This window comes from Ranitomeya variabilis, chromosome 1 (genome assembly GCF_051348905.1).
Source record: "Ranitomeya variabilis isolate aRanVar5 chromosome 1, aRanVar5.hap1, whole genome shotgun sequence".
NCBI classification, from domain to species: domain Eukaryota; kingdom Metazoa; phylum Chordata; class Amphibia; order Anura; family Dendrobatidae; genus Ranitomeya; species Ranitomeya variabilis.
The window spans coordinates 109,927,532-109,944,275 of NC_135232.1; the positions used below are offsets into that span (position 1 = coordinate 109,927,532).

Genomic DNA, 16,744 nt, shown 5'->3' on the forward strand with positions numbered 1-16,744 from the left:
CGCGAGCGACCAATCAGAAATGTGCCGTACTGTCAAGAATTGTCAAGAGCTGGTGAGTGCAGCCATTTTTTGTTCTTTCTTACTATTATTTATTAATTGTATTATTCTTACATTTGAATAAATAAAGTATATATGGATTCTAGACTCCCGATTCTTTAGAATCGGGCTGCCATCTAGTCACTAATAACTACATTAAAACATGTGCATGATCAAATACAATTTTCTAGATTTATAATAGAGATCTATCCATAAAAATCAGATGCCGCTCTGATGGTTCATGTGGGATCCGATTTTTTTTCGCTCACCCATAGACTTGAATGTGTGAGTCTCATCCGAGACTTGGCTGAAAGTAGTGCATGCTGCGATATTTCTCTCATGGACACTTGGACCAAGAAAAAAAACATTAATCTGAACAGCCCTATTGAATAACATGGGTCAGCGTGCTGCCTGATTATAAGTTGGATAGCACTCGTCCGATGTATACACTCGTCCGATGTATACACTCGTCTGCATGAGCCCTACACAGGGATGAGAGAGTGTCAGGGCTGCTCCTCAGTCACTGCTAGCTATTGGCAATGCCTTTGTCCTCATTCAGGAAGAGTTTTGGGTGTATTAGCATATCCCCAGCCCCTACTGCAGGAGCATTGAGCACTGTGGGTGTGCTCATCCGCCTTCCCTCCTCCTTGTGCCTCTAACACCTCTGTGAATGAAGCCAGGCTGCAGTGAGCCACAAGCGCTCAGACACAGTGCAGGCTGCTCCTTACTCCCCTTGTGTGGCATGGTGTCTCCACCTCAGCCTGCTGCCTTGCTCCCCTTGTGTGGCATGGTGTCTCCACCTCAGCCTGCTGCCTTGCTCCCCTTGTGTGGCATAGTCTCCCCACCTCAGCCTGCTGCCCATGTGTCCTCCATGAAGCCTAGTGCATCTCATCTGTGAGCCCGGGATAACTGGGTGACTGCTGGAAGAGACTTTGTAAGGTCTGGGAGAGACTGGAACAAGAAAATAATTGTCCCAACTGCTACATCAAGACCAGCAGAGCGCACAGTGACATGAGCTGAGGGTAAGTGGATGTGGGGTTGGGTGCTTAGGACTGCACTTACCATATTGGTAAACTAGTCGTGTGCATTGGGGGTAACTTTTGGGATATTCTGGGAAAACACTATTTATGTGGTCACCAGGAATGAAAATGGTGTTGATACTAGCGATCCGGATGATGAGGAAGGGTAATGTTATCAGGCGAAATCAGTAATGTATTGTGTTCTCATAGCACCTAGTGTACGTACTGCAGTGGTTTTCCGTAGGGTTTCTTATATGGCGCCAACATATTCCGTAGCACTTTACAATTCAGACATAGTAACACTATGAGCCCTGCTCACAAGAGCTTACAATCTAGGAAGATAGAGGTGATCCAAGAGATAATAAGTGCTGGCAATATACAATGGTCCAGATATCTTTTTATAAAAAAACATGGTAGCCCCCACGGAGTGGCATGTGAAGAAATCATACATTGGGCTCGTCTACATTGTTGTATGTTTTGGGATTCGGTCTCCTCTGTCTGTAACCCTGTGGATGTAGCAGTGTGATGGGTCCGAAGCTCTGGTTTTGGGATTGTTATGGTAACGGCGATGCCTTTTGCTGTGGGTTTCTGATCCAGGGAGGAGCGATATTTGAATGAATGCTTGTTATGTTCCCAGCTTTCCAGTATGTCTGAGCTCCTAGACAGCATGGCCAGGGAGCAAGCGGCTGCTGCACAGGAAATGCTCCCTAAATCGCCCCCTGCCCTTTATATGAGCACCGCGTTACCCTAAACCACTTCTTGCATGATAAATATTAAGAATCAGAAGCGATACCAGGCAGTCATGTATATGTGGAGCGTTCATGTTTGCTGGTCTACATCACATTGTTTCCCTTTTGTTATATATTTCTATAGTAATATTTGACAATAAAACATGTACGGCAACATGTATTGGTTAGAGTCAATCTGATCTATGCAGAATATTGCAACATACAAAGATGGGGCAGACATGGGGGCTGGATAATAGTTTGCATTCTGTGTGGCTCTACAACATCCGCTATTGGAAATGAATGACTATTTTGTCCAGGAAATACTTGGCAGTGTGCGGACCTGCGAGCTCTCGGGTTCAGCATTAAATAATTTCCTAGACACGGCTTTGGATGCACCTAATGCTCCTTACACGTGCTGCGTATTCAGCTGTCATGTTCGGTTAGGCTAAAAGCGTGTTTCCACCCTGAGCTGAGGCTCCGAGGAGTGCTGGTTACAGATGCACATTGGCTATGCGGAGTATGCCATACATCCACATGTGCGCTGGAGAATGGCGCTTTGTTTGCACAATCACATGTTAACGTATTCTAGAAATTGATGAAATATGTGAACGTGGTGGAAGGGCGGCAATGGTTTGTACATCTAGAGGTATTTAATTGGGCTTGGTTCCTTGCCAGTATGTGCTTAGCACTGCTGATGGATGGCACTCGACTTGTAGTCATATTGTATTGTGTCAGAGTAGGGATATGTTGTGTGGATCCTTGGAAGACTTGAGGACTGTCACGTTGTGTTCCCTTTGTATGGATGAGTGCTACGAGATGCTTGTTCCTATTAGATCAAGACAGACTTGTCAAAGCTGTGAGGACTAATGTCCCATGTTATACAAGCAGATGTAGTGGAAATGAATTATTGCTAGGGAGTTACCAATATGCTATGTTCTGTCTGTTTTATCCTCATTACTAAGGCCATAACAATCCCGTATGTCATGTCTAAGGGCTATCAAGATGCTGTTGGGTGGTGCATTATTTGCAATGATGTTTTTCATGGCTGGATATCACTATGTTCTCTATATATGAAAGTCTGGAAAGCTAAACATGGGTTGTGTGTGTGTGTGTGTGTGTGTAACATTTATATATATCTTAAGGTTGCCTAGAAAAAGGGCATGAACATGGTGCGTCTAAACATGTGCCTGGTTTGTAAGGCCGGTTTCACTCCTCAACAATTCATGAACTGTCTACGGACCATGCTGCCCAAACTGGCCGTTTGTCTCCTGACTTTAGGGGTCCGTTTACACGGACTGACCGATGGCACAATACAACTGCCAACCATTAGGCCTTGTTCACACCATCCTTTTTTTCCTGCGGATTTTTCAGGTCCTGATTTGGGAATCCCGCAGTGCAAAACCGCGGTGGATTTCCCTGCGTTTTTTTGTGCGGTTTCTTCTGCGGATTCCACTGCGGTTTTCCAACTGCACTTTCCTATTGGTGCTGGTGGAAAACAGTTGCGGAATCCGCAGAAAGAAGTGACATGCTACTTCTTTTTTTTCCCCAGAAAATCAGCGCGGATTTTCCAGCGGAAAAAAGCAAAGTGGGAACAGCGGATTTTGTTTTCCATAGGGTAACATTGTACTGTACCCTGCATGGAAAACGTCTGCGGATCCGCAGCTGCAAATCCGCTGCGGATCCGCAGCAAAAACCGCAGCGTGTGAACATAGCCTTAAACCTTAATCGAAGAGTAAACCTTAATTGATTAGTGATCGCGAGTACTCTACACAGGCAGACCACAGTAAATGAGGTGCACTGAGCGATCTGTATTGGATCGCTCAGGGCGTATGGGAGGCCATTGTTCTCAGCAGTGCTTTAAATTGTCTACATAGGATGATGGACCACTGAGAATGGTGATCTTGGACTACACAGAAGATCATTTTGCTTATTCATCGGGTGGTCACAAGCCTGTTTATACTGCAAGAGAATCGTGGCACGATTCTTTTCAATCACGCTCATTCACAAGTATTTTTCAGTGAAAATGCAGCTTAAGTCAACCTGAGATTAGCCCCATACACATTAGACTGAAGTCCGCTATATCCACCAATACCAACAGGTTCAGCCGACAGTCTAATCTGTATGTGACGGCATCCCAGCCATATGATGTCAGGTGAGATAAGGATCTACCATGTCTGATTTCAGTCTGTCCTTACTTTTGTTCTCTAGAGATACAGATAAGTTACTGCTCCTGTGTATGAAGAGTGCGTAAGATAGTTGCCAGAACAACGATCATTGATTTTGCCAACTGGTATCTAATGTGTATAGGGAGCTTAAGGCCACGTTCACACGTTCAGTATTTAACTTCAGTATTTGTTAGCCAAAACCAGGAGTGGGTGATAAATACAGAAGTGGTGAAATGTCTCTATTATACTTTCCCTCTGATTGTTCCACTCCTGGTTTTGAATTACAAATACTGAGGTAAAAAAAACTCAACATGTGAGCGTGGCCTAAGGGTTGTTATATGCAAAAGAAATTGCCTGAGTTCAACCAAGATGTACAAAATCATGACTGTGATATGGCGCCTTGTCACATAAACTGCATAAACCTAGTGCAATCTATTAGACAGCATTAATAAATGTGGGCCATTATATCACTATACAATACAAGTCTCAACCGGGTCAAGGAAAGCCTTTCATCATTGATTACAGAATATGTAGTCACTCCATTTCTCTTTTCTAAGTCCTTTTTAACACCGACGGGGTGACTGATTCTTGTACTTCACAGGTTTGATTGGTCTTGACAACCTTTCAAAGGAAGCCTTGAAGTCAGATACACATGTACATTCCTTCCAGCCTGCGAGGGTTATAAATTCCTTCAGGTTACTGTATAAGTGAGATACTCAATTTAGTTTTTTCTTGTGATGAGATCATCGTTACATACAGACACCCACTGATTTCCCTTCTTCATTGACTTCAGTACTGAATGACAGGTTAGCATCTGATCTTCCACACACGTTACGTTTTAGGATTGCCGTCTGGCTATAAAGTGCAATGGAAAAAATGTGTAGTGAGGAATCTGAATAAATGATAGACGTTGCATTTGTTCCTTTAAGGAGCTGAGATACCGCTTGTACACATTCCCTTTTCCTGAGATCTGTATGTCTATCACTGCCTGGTTCAGACAGCTGTGTGTGGTGTCCGTTTTAGGGGTGGAGGCAACATGAATGAAGCACATCTCTAAATGGTCTACCCATATTGTATATTTATGGCATATTCTGTTGATGTGCCAGAAAAACATCATAGGTATGTCTCCATCATCTAGGGACCCCACCTAATTGGGAGAAATAGAAATAGGGACGCTTAAGTGTTAATGGAGAAGAGGTTATGTCTGTACTCGACTCTCTACATTGATTTGGAAATTACCGAACATACATCTTGTGGAAATGCCATCATCTCTAAGAACGATGAAGCCCTTTTTTTGATAAGTCCTGTTGTTTCCCAACTGAACATGTAACATTTCATCACTACGGTGAAGGCATGCTGGTGCATGCAAAACTCCAATACACCCTGAAAATCACAAGTTTATTTTTCTACATAGACAAAGTGGTGTAGAGATCCAATTCATTGTAGCGTCCAGTCCAGATGTCAATTGGTCCATCAATTTAACCATTCATCGACATGTATAGAAACCAACAAATTTGCCAGAAGCAATTATTTTATATTACAATTTTTTTTACTCCAGCACTGTAATAAAGTTGTATAAAATCTAGAAGAAACTTCTGCATGTTCAAAACTCTTGATCAGACTAGTCAACGAGATTACAAGAGGCATGTTCACAAATAATTTTTTTTTTATTGCTTTTACATAGATTTGGGAGCATGAAATCCACTTAGGTGTTAAACATATAGACAAGTTCTTTCCAAAGAGGTATTTAAAACCTTGTTTCAAGAAAAAAAAAGTCATTTCTTTGATGTTGAGACCCCATGGGGATCTGCCCCAAATTTGACACTGAAGTTAAAAGGCTGAAAAAAGTGTGGGGGAAAAAATAACATCAAAACTCTTCAAAACCACATCTAAGGGTATGTATTGTTCACCCATCATGTTTTTACCATGGAAAACACAGCAGAATCTGCTCCAAACTTGGCACTGTCAAGTCACAAGGCTGTATGCTTCAAAATTTTCATAAAAAAAAAAACACATGGATTCCTGACTTGGATTTTCTCTTGAAAAACCATGTTTGATTTTTTTTTCCACCTCAAAAGACTCCATGTTATGAGATTTGATTAGGACCCTAAGGTCCAGCAGAAGACCCCACCTCCCCATTTGTAGCTGACTTTGGAGTTACTAGTTTATTTCCATTGGGTTGATTCCCAAATAGCCTATTAGATCTTTTTGATGACACGTGTGAAAAGAGAGCAATTAAAAGTGGACATGAATATACTCTGTATAAATGGAGGGTGGGCCCTCAGAATATTTCATCTGGTGGGTGCAATGTACACTAAAAATGTACAAGGAGGGCTTGGATATTTTTCTTGAAAAATGTAAAATTACAGGTTGAGTGCTAGCTATATTATAGAGCTGGGACATTAATCCAAGGAATTGGTTTGATTGCTATATATAAAGTCAGAAGAATTTTGTCCCCTAATATGTGGCAAATAGAATCTGCTACATGTGGTTTTTGCCTTCTTCAGGATCAACATATCAGGTTATAGGTTGACCTCTATGAACTTCTATCTACCTTCAACCTTAAAACTATGAATAGTGCTTGTCCTGAGTTGCACTGACCTAGGCTTCTGTTCATAAGTCGAATTCAGGAAGTTCTGCACGGAGGATGTTTAATTAGTTAGGGCCAGTAAACTTAAGATCACAGAGGTATTTCCTGCCTAATGTTTTGTGCAGCTGTTGACCTGTCACATTTTGGTGCTTGGTCTTTCTCAACATGTCGCATCCCTCGGTAGTCTCCACTAATTTACACTGAGCAGTTCTGTGCTCAATGCTGTCATGTTTCAACACATGTAAGTGTCTAGATTGCCTGCTCCTCTTACCCCATGTATCAGCACTATCTGATATGTTTTTCTGTTATGATTGTGCTATTTGTATGCTGACATGTGTAAAGTGACTCGAATGAATGTCACAGATGGAGGTGTGAGAAGGGGGAAAGCAGGGCACGTTCTCTGGTGAACACGGGTCTTCTGTATATCTTAAAGATGCCGAATAACTGGTTTTACAAGACTGGTGAGCAGGCGGAAATGGTTTGTTTAAATATGTCACCCTTATACCACTTTATGGAAAGTATGAAGTATATCATATGAACAGAAAAATGTCATAATTGTAAAATTCACTACTATTGATGCATCAAAGTGTATTCTTGTTTTACAGGAAAAAACTTGTAGAAAGTGGATTGTTAACATCAAGATGTGAGCTGTTAGCTGGGGAAACGTAGATGTTAAACATACTAAAACTTAAAGGGGGCTCCAACTTTGGAGTTCTACATCAATATGCTGATCATAGGGTGTCATAATGGTGGTAACCCCATCAATTGGCTGTAATCTGTGGTTGAGTTTAGCAAAAAGTGCTTAACTTTCTTGCATTACCACCATACAGCAAATAAAACATTACACAGTGCCAATTAAAATAAGCAAGCTGTCCAGATAATGCATGGACATACTGCCTGTTCTAGAGGGAGATATGTTCTTCCTAGATACTCTTTGCCTTGGCTTGTTGATGATGGTCCTACAGCTGGCCATACACATTGGATGGCTCTTGGCAAACAATGCTTCGGACGATGGTTCGTCTGACAGTCATCTTGGCCAACTACACAGGAGCGCTCGTTCGGCTGAGCGCTCCTGTTTTCCTTGAGAAATCTGACATTTGACCAGTCGGCCGATTACTTATATTCGGTAGAACAATACAGTCGGCAGACTGAAATCAGACATGCAAGGTAGACATCTTTCCCAACAATCAATCGGTCGGTGCCCCCATACACATTAGACCGTCGGCCAAACCCATCGCTATCGACAGATTAAGCCGACATTAGTTTGATGTGTATGGGGCCTTAAGATTAGGACTCTTCATACTTAATTTAGAATTCACTATTTGAAGAAGTTTATTAAACCGAAGAACTCTTGTTATCTATTATTGCCTGTAAGCAAGCAGAACAGAAGAGAAATTACTGGTTTCCAACATGAAGTCCAGAAACATGTCAGATTCCGTTATCTCTACTTTTATATTATTTTATGTTTTGTACATTTAAGGTTGGTGTTTCTTTGGTGGTGTTGTGGTTTTTATGCGGTTCATGTGGTCATTTCATAAGTTAGGCTGTTTTTAAATGTATTTTAGTTGTTTTGACAAGTAGTATTAGTGGAGGCTTGGATGGTATGAATCCCTTCTAAATGAATTGACTGCATTTGTGGAAGTTTTGGTCCAGCCCAGTAAGAGGGTAGTGGAATCCTACTATAATAAGGACTAGTAAGCTGGGAAAGTGAGGCTGGATAATTTGCCGTTTCCCCTGTCTGAATGAGTAATTGTACATCTGTTGTTTTGTCTCTTACAGAAGTGAAGAAAATGTCGGTCAGCATACATGAGAACCGCAAGTCCAGAGCCAGCACTGGCTCTATGAACATTTACCTATTCCACAAGTCTTCATATGCTGACAATGTGCTAACTCATCTTAATCTTTTAAGACAGCAGTGCCTCTTCACGGATGTCTTATTACTGGCGGGAAACAGGTCTTTTCCCTGCCATCGTGCTGTCCTTGCTGCTTGCAGTCGCTACTTCGAAGCAATGTTTAGTGGAGGTCTTAAAGAAAGCCAGGCCAATGAGGTGAACTTTCACAATGCTATCCACCCTGAAGTTTTAGAACTTCTTTTGGATTATGCATATTCCTCCAGAGTCATAATAAATGAAGAAAATGCAGAATCCCTTTTGGAAGCTGGAGATATGTTAGAGTTTGAGGACATCCGAGATGCATGTGCTGAGTTCCTAGAGAAGAACCTTCATCCAACCAATTGTTTAGGCATGCTTCTCCTCTCTGATGCCCACCAATGTACTAAGCTGTACGAACTAGCTTGGAGAATGTGCCTTACCAACTTCCAAACCATCTGCAAAACGGAAGACTTTCTTCAGTTACCCAAAGAGTTTGTTGTCCAACTCTTGGCACATGAAGAACTGGAAACTGAAGATGAGAGGATGGTATATGAATCTGCAATGAACTGGATTAACTACGACCTAAATAAACGTTACTGTTACTTACCTGAGCTGCTCCAGACTGTACGATTAGCTTTGTTACCAGCCATATATCTCATGGAGAATGTGGCCATGGAGGAGCTAATCATTAAGCAGAAAAAAAGCAAAGAGCTTGTAGAAGAAGCGATTAGGTGCAAGTTAAAAATATTGCAAAATGATGGAGTGGTGACAAGTATGTGTGCGAAACCTCGCAAAACCGGCCACGCTTTATTTCTCCTGGGCGGACAGACTTTCATGTGTGATAAATTATACCTTGTTGACCAGAAGGCAAAAGAAATTATACCCAAGGCAGACATTCCAAGTCCTCGCAAAGAATTCAGTGCATGTGCCATTGGCTGCAAAGTCTATATCACTGGTGGAAGGGGTTCAGAGAATGGTGTTTCAAAGGATGTGTGGGTCTATGACACCCTTCATGAAGAGTGGTCAAAGGCTGCACCCATGCTGGTGGCACGATTTGGTCATGGATCTGCTGAACTTAAACACAGTTTGTATGTAGTAGGGGGGCACACAGCAGCAACTGGCTCTCTCCCAGCATCTCCATCAGTGTCCTTAAAACAGGTAGAACAGTATGACCCAGCTACCAACAAGTGGACCATGGTAGCGCCTCTCCGAGAAGGTGTTAGCAATGCTGCTGTGGTTAGTGCAAAGCTTAAATTATTTGCCTTTGGCGGCACTAGTGTTAGCCACGATAAGTTACCCAAAGTTCAGTGCTATGATCCTTCTGAGAACAGATGGAGCGTACCAGCCACTTGTCCACAGCCATGGCGATATACAGCTGCAGCTGTTCTGGGAACCCAGATCTTTATCATGGGAGGGGACACTGAATTCTCTGCCTGTTCAGCTTATAAATTCAACAGTGAAACGTATCAATGGACTAAAGCTGGAGATGTGACGGCCAAAAGAATGAGCTGTCATGCCGTAGCATCTGGCAATAAACTGTTTGTAGTTGGAGGCTACTTTGGAATTCAGAGGTGCAAAACATTGGACTGTTATGACCCAACTATTGATGCGTGGAACAGCATAACGACCGTACCTTACTCCCTTATCCCCACGGCATTTGTGAGCACATGGAAACATCTGCCCTCTTAAAGCACTGTGGATTGGCATGGTAAGTTTCATGCAATAAGACACAACATTCTAAAAAAATGTTTATTACATTATATTTGTGGGAACAGTGGAGCATTTAGATCTGCGTGAATATGTGACATTATTTAAAGTACTTGTGTGCTGTTAAAGGGTCAATCATGCTGCCCAAATTACGAGCGTCATAAAGGGGTATGCCCATCTCCAAGGTCCTATCCTAATATGTAGTAGGTGTAATAATATTAGCAAATGCCATCAATTTAAAACGTAGTATACAGTAGTTCATCTGATTAACTATGTCCTTGCCATATGTGCAGGGCATTGCAGTAGCTTAGATATCCATGATTATGGCCACTCACATAATGACTGTTACACTGCGTGAGTAGCTGTTACCATGGAAGCCTAAGCTACTGCAATGTCCTGCACATGGGTAAGAGACATAGCTAATCAGAAGAACTATACTACATTTCTAATTGGAGGTATTTGCTAATATTATTATTATTACACCTATTCCACATTGGAATATGATCTTTAACAGTGTAGAGCAGTGATCCCCAACTCCAGTCCTCAAGAGCCACCAACAGGTCACGTTTTCAGGATTTCCTTAGTATTTCACAGGTGATGGAATTCCGGCCTGTGCAGGTGATGCAATTATCTCCTGGGCAATACTAAGGAAATCCTGAAAACATGACCTGTTGGTGGCTCTTGAGGAGCGGAGTTGGGGAACACTGGTGTAGAGAATGCAGTGTTTTTGTTGTGCTTTTCTTTTGATGACTGTAGGGGATTGTAGTTACAAGACCTGGGAGACATTCTGCTAAATAATGGTTTATCAGTGGGTGACGGGGGCAAATGATGCCCCCTGAATTACCATAGTTATATATGATTTTTTTTTTTTTTGCTTTCTTAGCATGTTTTCTGCACTACACGTACAATTAGTAGTAAGAATCTTTGTTATATGGGTGCCTTCAGCATCAATAGACCTACACGGTCAAGGTCATATAGGGAGCGCTCCCAGGCTGGGCGTGGGACCGTGTTTGCCCTCCTCCCCGCCATTGCTTATACAGTACATAACTTTTGAGAGGTAACCCTGACGTACATTACCCCTCTTCATGCCCTGTTGTTTCAGCAAATATCTTTTATCACAAGTATGTGAAGTGTTTTCAAGCAGCCGCACACATTTCCGACTGGTCGTAGATGTGTAAATAAAACAATAAGATTCCTCATGCTCTCCGCGCCAGTAATGGTTAAGTCCGTGAAGGCCGGGCCTTTCTGTTATTCCTTTCTGTGTGTTTTGTCTCATTCTTTAGAAGCTTGAAAGATGATTAATCTTCTCCTGGGGAAATGATACATGAAACTTTTCTTCTTTTTTTCCTCCTATTTGACCTCCTGGGGCAGGTGTGGCTTCTTGGTTAAAATGTTAAAGACCAGCCGACCTGAAATCCCAGTTCTTTTAAGACTGCGTAACTGTATAAAGCAAGGTCAGGGCAGGTAACCTCGTTCCAATGTAATCCAGCTGGCTTGGTGCTGAATGAAATTATGATTATGGCTTGCATGCTGCTACTTTTGGGATGAATTTACCACGCTGAGTCCATATGCGCCATGGCTCATTAGAAAAATGTGTGCATTGAATACTAAAATTCTACGTGGAATAGGAATAATGTATAATTTATGGATGTTGAGGTTTTCCCATCTTAAAAAGATATACTGTAGTATGCCATAATATTCAGGTTGGTGGTGGTCCAATAGCAGATTGCCCCTCAATCATGAGAGCCAAGTGCAGCTTGGTTGCAGTACCTACACATGGACAGAAGTGGTAGGGAATAACTCAGATTTGTTTAGGGTAGTATGCAGGGTTAATTTCTTTGTATGAAGGAGTTTGGTATTTTAGTAAAACTAAACTTTAGAGAACATATGGTTCCTCATATAAAATGAGCAAATAATACACAGTATGGTATCTTCAAAGCCTAAAAGACTTTAAGGGTAATTCCCAAAATAGCAAGTTATTGTTTATACTTTGGATCGGTGATGATTTCTGGCACTCCGACTGTTTGTACCATTAGAACTTCCAAAAATGGGGCTCTCTTGAATGGAGAGAGTACAAATGCTCAGGTTGTGCTGAATTAAAGGGAACCTGTCACCCCCAAAATCGAAGATGAGCCAAACCCACCAGCATCAGGGGCTTATCTACAGCATTCTGTAATGCTGTAGATAAGCCCCCGACGTATCCTGAAAGATGAGAAAAAGAGGTTAGATTATACTCACCTGGGCGGGCGGTTCAATCCGATAGGCGTCGCGGTCCGGGGTCCGGGGCCTCCCATCTTCATAGGATGACGTCCTCTTCTTGTATTCACGCTGCGGCTTCGGTGCAGACGTACTTTGTCTGTCCTGTTGAGGGCAGAGCAAAGTACTGCAGTGCGCAGGCGCCGGGAAAGGTCAGAGAGGCCCAGCGCCTGCGCACTGCAGTACTTTGCTCTGCCCTCAACAGGGACGAGAAGAGGACGTCATCCTATGAAGATAGGAGGCCCCGGACCGGACCGCAAAGCCCATCGGACCCAGACCGCAGCGGGACCGCCCCTGGGTGAGTATAATCTAACCTGTTTTTCTCATCTTTCAGGATACATCGGGGGCTTATCTATTACAGAATGCTGTAGATAAGCCCCTGATGCTGGTGGGCTTAGCTCATCTTCGATTTTGGGGGTGACAGGTTCCCTTTTAATTGTCTACGGAACTGGAGAAATCCAAGGACAATGGCAGCCCTTGTTTCATCTGGAAAGGAGAGAACTCGCTATTTTTGGAATAACTCTTAAAAAGTGGTTGTCCAGTCAAAAAATATTTCTAGATTGGCCTTTGTAACTTACTAATATATTTCCATTTTAATATGCTGGTTGCCTCAAAATGTCCAATATCCGCTCTAGTTGTCACATCAGGTTCTCTGTTTGACCCAGGAGAGCGTTTCCTCTTTTGACACATGATCGGTGCAGTGTGTGATGGAGGCTGACTTGGTTCCTTTTATCAGTAGCTATCCATTGGCTGTGACAGACAAGGGGTCTGGCTTAGCTATTGAAATGAGCCAGCCCCCCTTACAACATACTGATTGTGTGCCAACATAAGAAACTCTTTCCTGTGTTGAGCACAAGCCAGAAGTAGAGCTGCAGTCGCCAAGATTGGAGAGGACACCTGATTATGGGGGACACCTTGGATAGTGAAACTATATTTGTCTCATTTTATACATATTTTTGACTGGAAAACTCCTTTAATAGGAAATCTCAGATGGCATGGGATCTATATTCTGGGTAATCTTTTCATGTGAGGCACACCTTTCTGAGACGTATCGTAACCATTCCTCTAGCCTTACATCTGTCTCCTCCAGAGAATTGGTTTCCGTTTTATTCAAGAATTGCTCCAAGCAAACGCTACACATTAATTACCCCCGAGTTACTGCGGGACCCCTATGGTGCGAGGTGACTAATCTTATTTAGGATTTAGTTTTATGATTATGGTGTCATTTTGTGGCTATTATCTGGGTGATGCACCATTTGGTGTATGTTCTGTACATCTGCCTGTATTATTGGAGATGAGACTAATGGCTGTCCTCTGTCTTTCTTTTGTCCACCACAGAGGACCTCAGCTGTGAAGATTCGGGGGCCAGCTCTTAGAAGAACATGACAAAAGAACTTTTGATCTTTAAAAGAAGACATTTGCCAATCTCACATTCTCCCTCCTGCAGCTGGGAATTCTGGCGTCTCGGCTGCAGAAACGGTTCCTTCAGACCTCAGTATTAACTCCTTCGAATCAGAATCCAATGAATCAGAAATTGTTGTTTTTTAAATTTGGCTTTGTATTTGCAACCCCCAGGAGAGTATTTAATATGTCTGAATCCATCTGGACTCTTTTCTCTGTGGACGAGTTTATCATCTGATTCCATCGGAGATAGAAATGTCAGCACCAGCTGTGGGGGAAGCCGGCGGGTTCCAAGTAGCAAAGATGTCAAGTTGCACACAGTTCGAGCTGCACATATCCCGACATAAGACTACACAAGTGGGCCATGCCATTGACATTTTTCTAAACACTAACAAAGCAGAAAACCACAACTGTAACCTAGCCAGAGGAAAAAACTGTGAACAAATATTGGATGTACCCAGACTCCATTACCATTTCATTTGCCTATTTATATATGACTTTATTACATTCCCAGATGTCTATTTATTGTCCCGTGCTGTCTGCATGCTGATACAATACTTGTAGTTGTATTGACATGTTAAAGGCCTGATTAAATGTATATTTCAAGACCTTTACAACATTTTAAGACAGGGTATTGGGATACCTGCATGCAGCATTGCAAACAGTATAAAAATGGCGAATGACCAGATCTGAGAATGTGTCAGCATTACTCTGTCAGTCCAATGACTGCGCAAACCAAGCACGGATGCCCGGTGTACCCTTGACGTGGCCAAACGGTTCAGTCCACTTTCAAACCACTTATTACTCTTTTTTGGTTGATGGCTCTGGCATTGCAAGAGCCAGAGAAGGACAGATATGGCCAAAAAAACAAGTAGGTGGGAAGGTACACTGAATTCTTGGCAACACCTGTGCTTGGTTTGTACAGTCTTTATTATTATTTATGTGTTGCTTACATAGCGCTCATCACAATCTAAATTCCAGGCAGAGCTGAATTTATCATTTAATTTATTTCATTGTTTGTCCAAATACAACAAACCCTATAAGTCAGTGCACAATCCCTTTTGAAATAGACCTATTAATTGACTAACCACTTTCTTCAACCACCTTAATCATTGGTGGTTAGACCGTGTAAGCGCAGGTGATTGGCTGATTATGGGACAGCTGTTAGTGGTCAGGTCCACGCTGTTTAGCTGATCGCTGCTGCTGCCTCTTTCCAAGAACTTGCCTGTAAAGTTAAAATATTTCCTTAAACACAGTCCTTACATTCTGATAGTAAATGATCCCATTAATGGAGTATCCTTTTTTTTCCATTTATTTATTTTTTTTACTATGGCTCTAAGAATTAACAGACTAACTACCTGCCAGTTCTGCCCGTCACCGATCTCTGATGGCTCACAATAGTTACTGACCTCGATTATGGGGCTCCGTTTGACATCGCGTCGTCAGAGCAGCTGCTTTTCTTCCACTCTGCTCTGTTGACGGGGCATGACTAGCGATGTCATACTAATAGGCAGTGGGGATCCTGCTGTCAATCAGCATGACGTTAGGAGTCACTACCCGTCGACAGAGCAGCCCAGAAGAGGAAGAGCTGCTCTGTTGGCATGAAGCAGCAGAATCGCTGGCAGGAGCAGTACGTGAACTTTCTGAGCTGGCGCTGGGTAGAACAGGCAGGTAGTTAGCAGCTACCTGCCTGTTAGTTCTTAGGTCTGTAGTAAAATAATAAAAGTCCTGGAAATCCCCTTTAAGCTTTGCTCCACAGATGCAGAGCCCTGGTCGTCTTGTGAAGACCTGCGTTTGTTTTCTGAATATCCAATCGCCAATGTGGTATAAATTTGATATGAGTGTCCCTCTCATATAAAGGCTGAGGAATGCCTGGCTGGAGCTCGTCCTCACAGCTATACCAAATGTGACTAATTCACAGATATGTACCACAGCTGCTGTCGCAAATCTGCCTCTCAAGGCATAACCATTAGCAGCCGGCCTGATGAAGGACCATCAGTAATGAATATTAAGTGGCCAGTAAATGGCTTTCACAAAGCATTACCTCAAGATTACTGGTTGGTAATCCTCGCACAACTCTGCCGTATCTGTCCTATTTCTGCTGTATGTACAGTAGGAATGCCTGGGGTTCTCATAAACTCAAATTGCAATGCTGCAAAAGGTAAAAATACAACTGTAATGGAATCGGTGTAAAGGTCAAGGAAGACCAGGAAGGAGGCCGCGGCCTCTTCACAGGAAGCTGCCGGTGTAACAAGACCTGACCTTTAATTACTCACAGTGGTAAAATAAGAAGCCGTGGAGGTCACTTTCTCAGGCCATTCCCCCCCCACATCCCACCCCAGGTCACACATTGTCCTTTCTCCTTTGTACAAACTTGTTGGCACCTAGTGTCTGTACAGTGTTATTCTGCTCTTACCTGGAACTACCCCCAATTTCTCATCCTATCTTCTTGTTAAATACTTTGTCGTCTTTTGTATAACTGTTAATTGTCTGCTTGTCGGATCGGTATTGACATCATCCAAAGTTATTTATTTATTTATTAATGGGAATTTCTTTTTGTAACTTTTTTTTGCCAAAGGCGTTCGTTTTGTACGTGTTCTCTGGTTCCGCTATATACTTGTTGCATTTTATTTTCAAGTGAATTTGTGGTAAGAAAATAATAAAATTGCACTGTTTAAATATTTGTGTCCTTTTTTTTTATTGTGTTTTCTTAGCAGATACAACAAAGCTTTTATGCCTCACAGTTGTATACTTTTGGATAGATTCTCTATTGTTGCGGATTTGAAGTGTAATGGATTCAAGTTGACTTCAAAGCCTGCGTTCTTTATTATTATAACCTCCTTCTTGGACGGCATTAACGGAAACACCACGGGACAAGATTAGCATCTGCGTCAGTCTAGCCCTACATTTTATCATTTAAAACTAGAGCTCAAGGTTCACTCGGGATTCAACATATGGATAACTTGGGAAA

General features: G+C 42.4%; 1 protein-coding gene across 1 annotated transcript; it reads left to right on the forward strand.

The window, feature by feature from the left end:
- The first annotated feature begins 639 nt into the window (after positions 1-639).
- Positions 640-16,449, forward strand: ENC1 (ectodermal-neural cortex 1). Its single transcript, XM_077287642.1, has 3 exons — positions 640-1,058; positions 8,318-10,117; positions 13,711-16,449. Exon 2 carries the CDS (start codon positions 8,329-8,331, stop codon positions 10,096-10,098), a length of 1,770 nt encoding a protein of 589 aa, XP_077143757.1. The 5' UTR covers positions 640-1,058; positions 8,318-8,328; the 3' UTR covers positions 10,099-10,117; positions 13,711-16,449.
- The last annotated feature ends 295 nt before the right edge of the window (positions 16,450-16,744 follow it).

Bases quoted from the DNA above. Each gene is read 5' to 3' on its own strand.
- ENC1 (XM_077287642.1), top strand. From the start codon at position 8,329: ATGTCGGTCAGCATACATGAGAACCGCAAGTCCAGAGCCAGCACTGGC.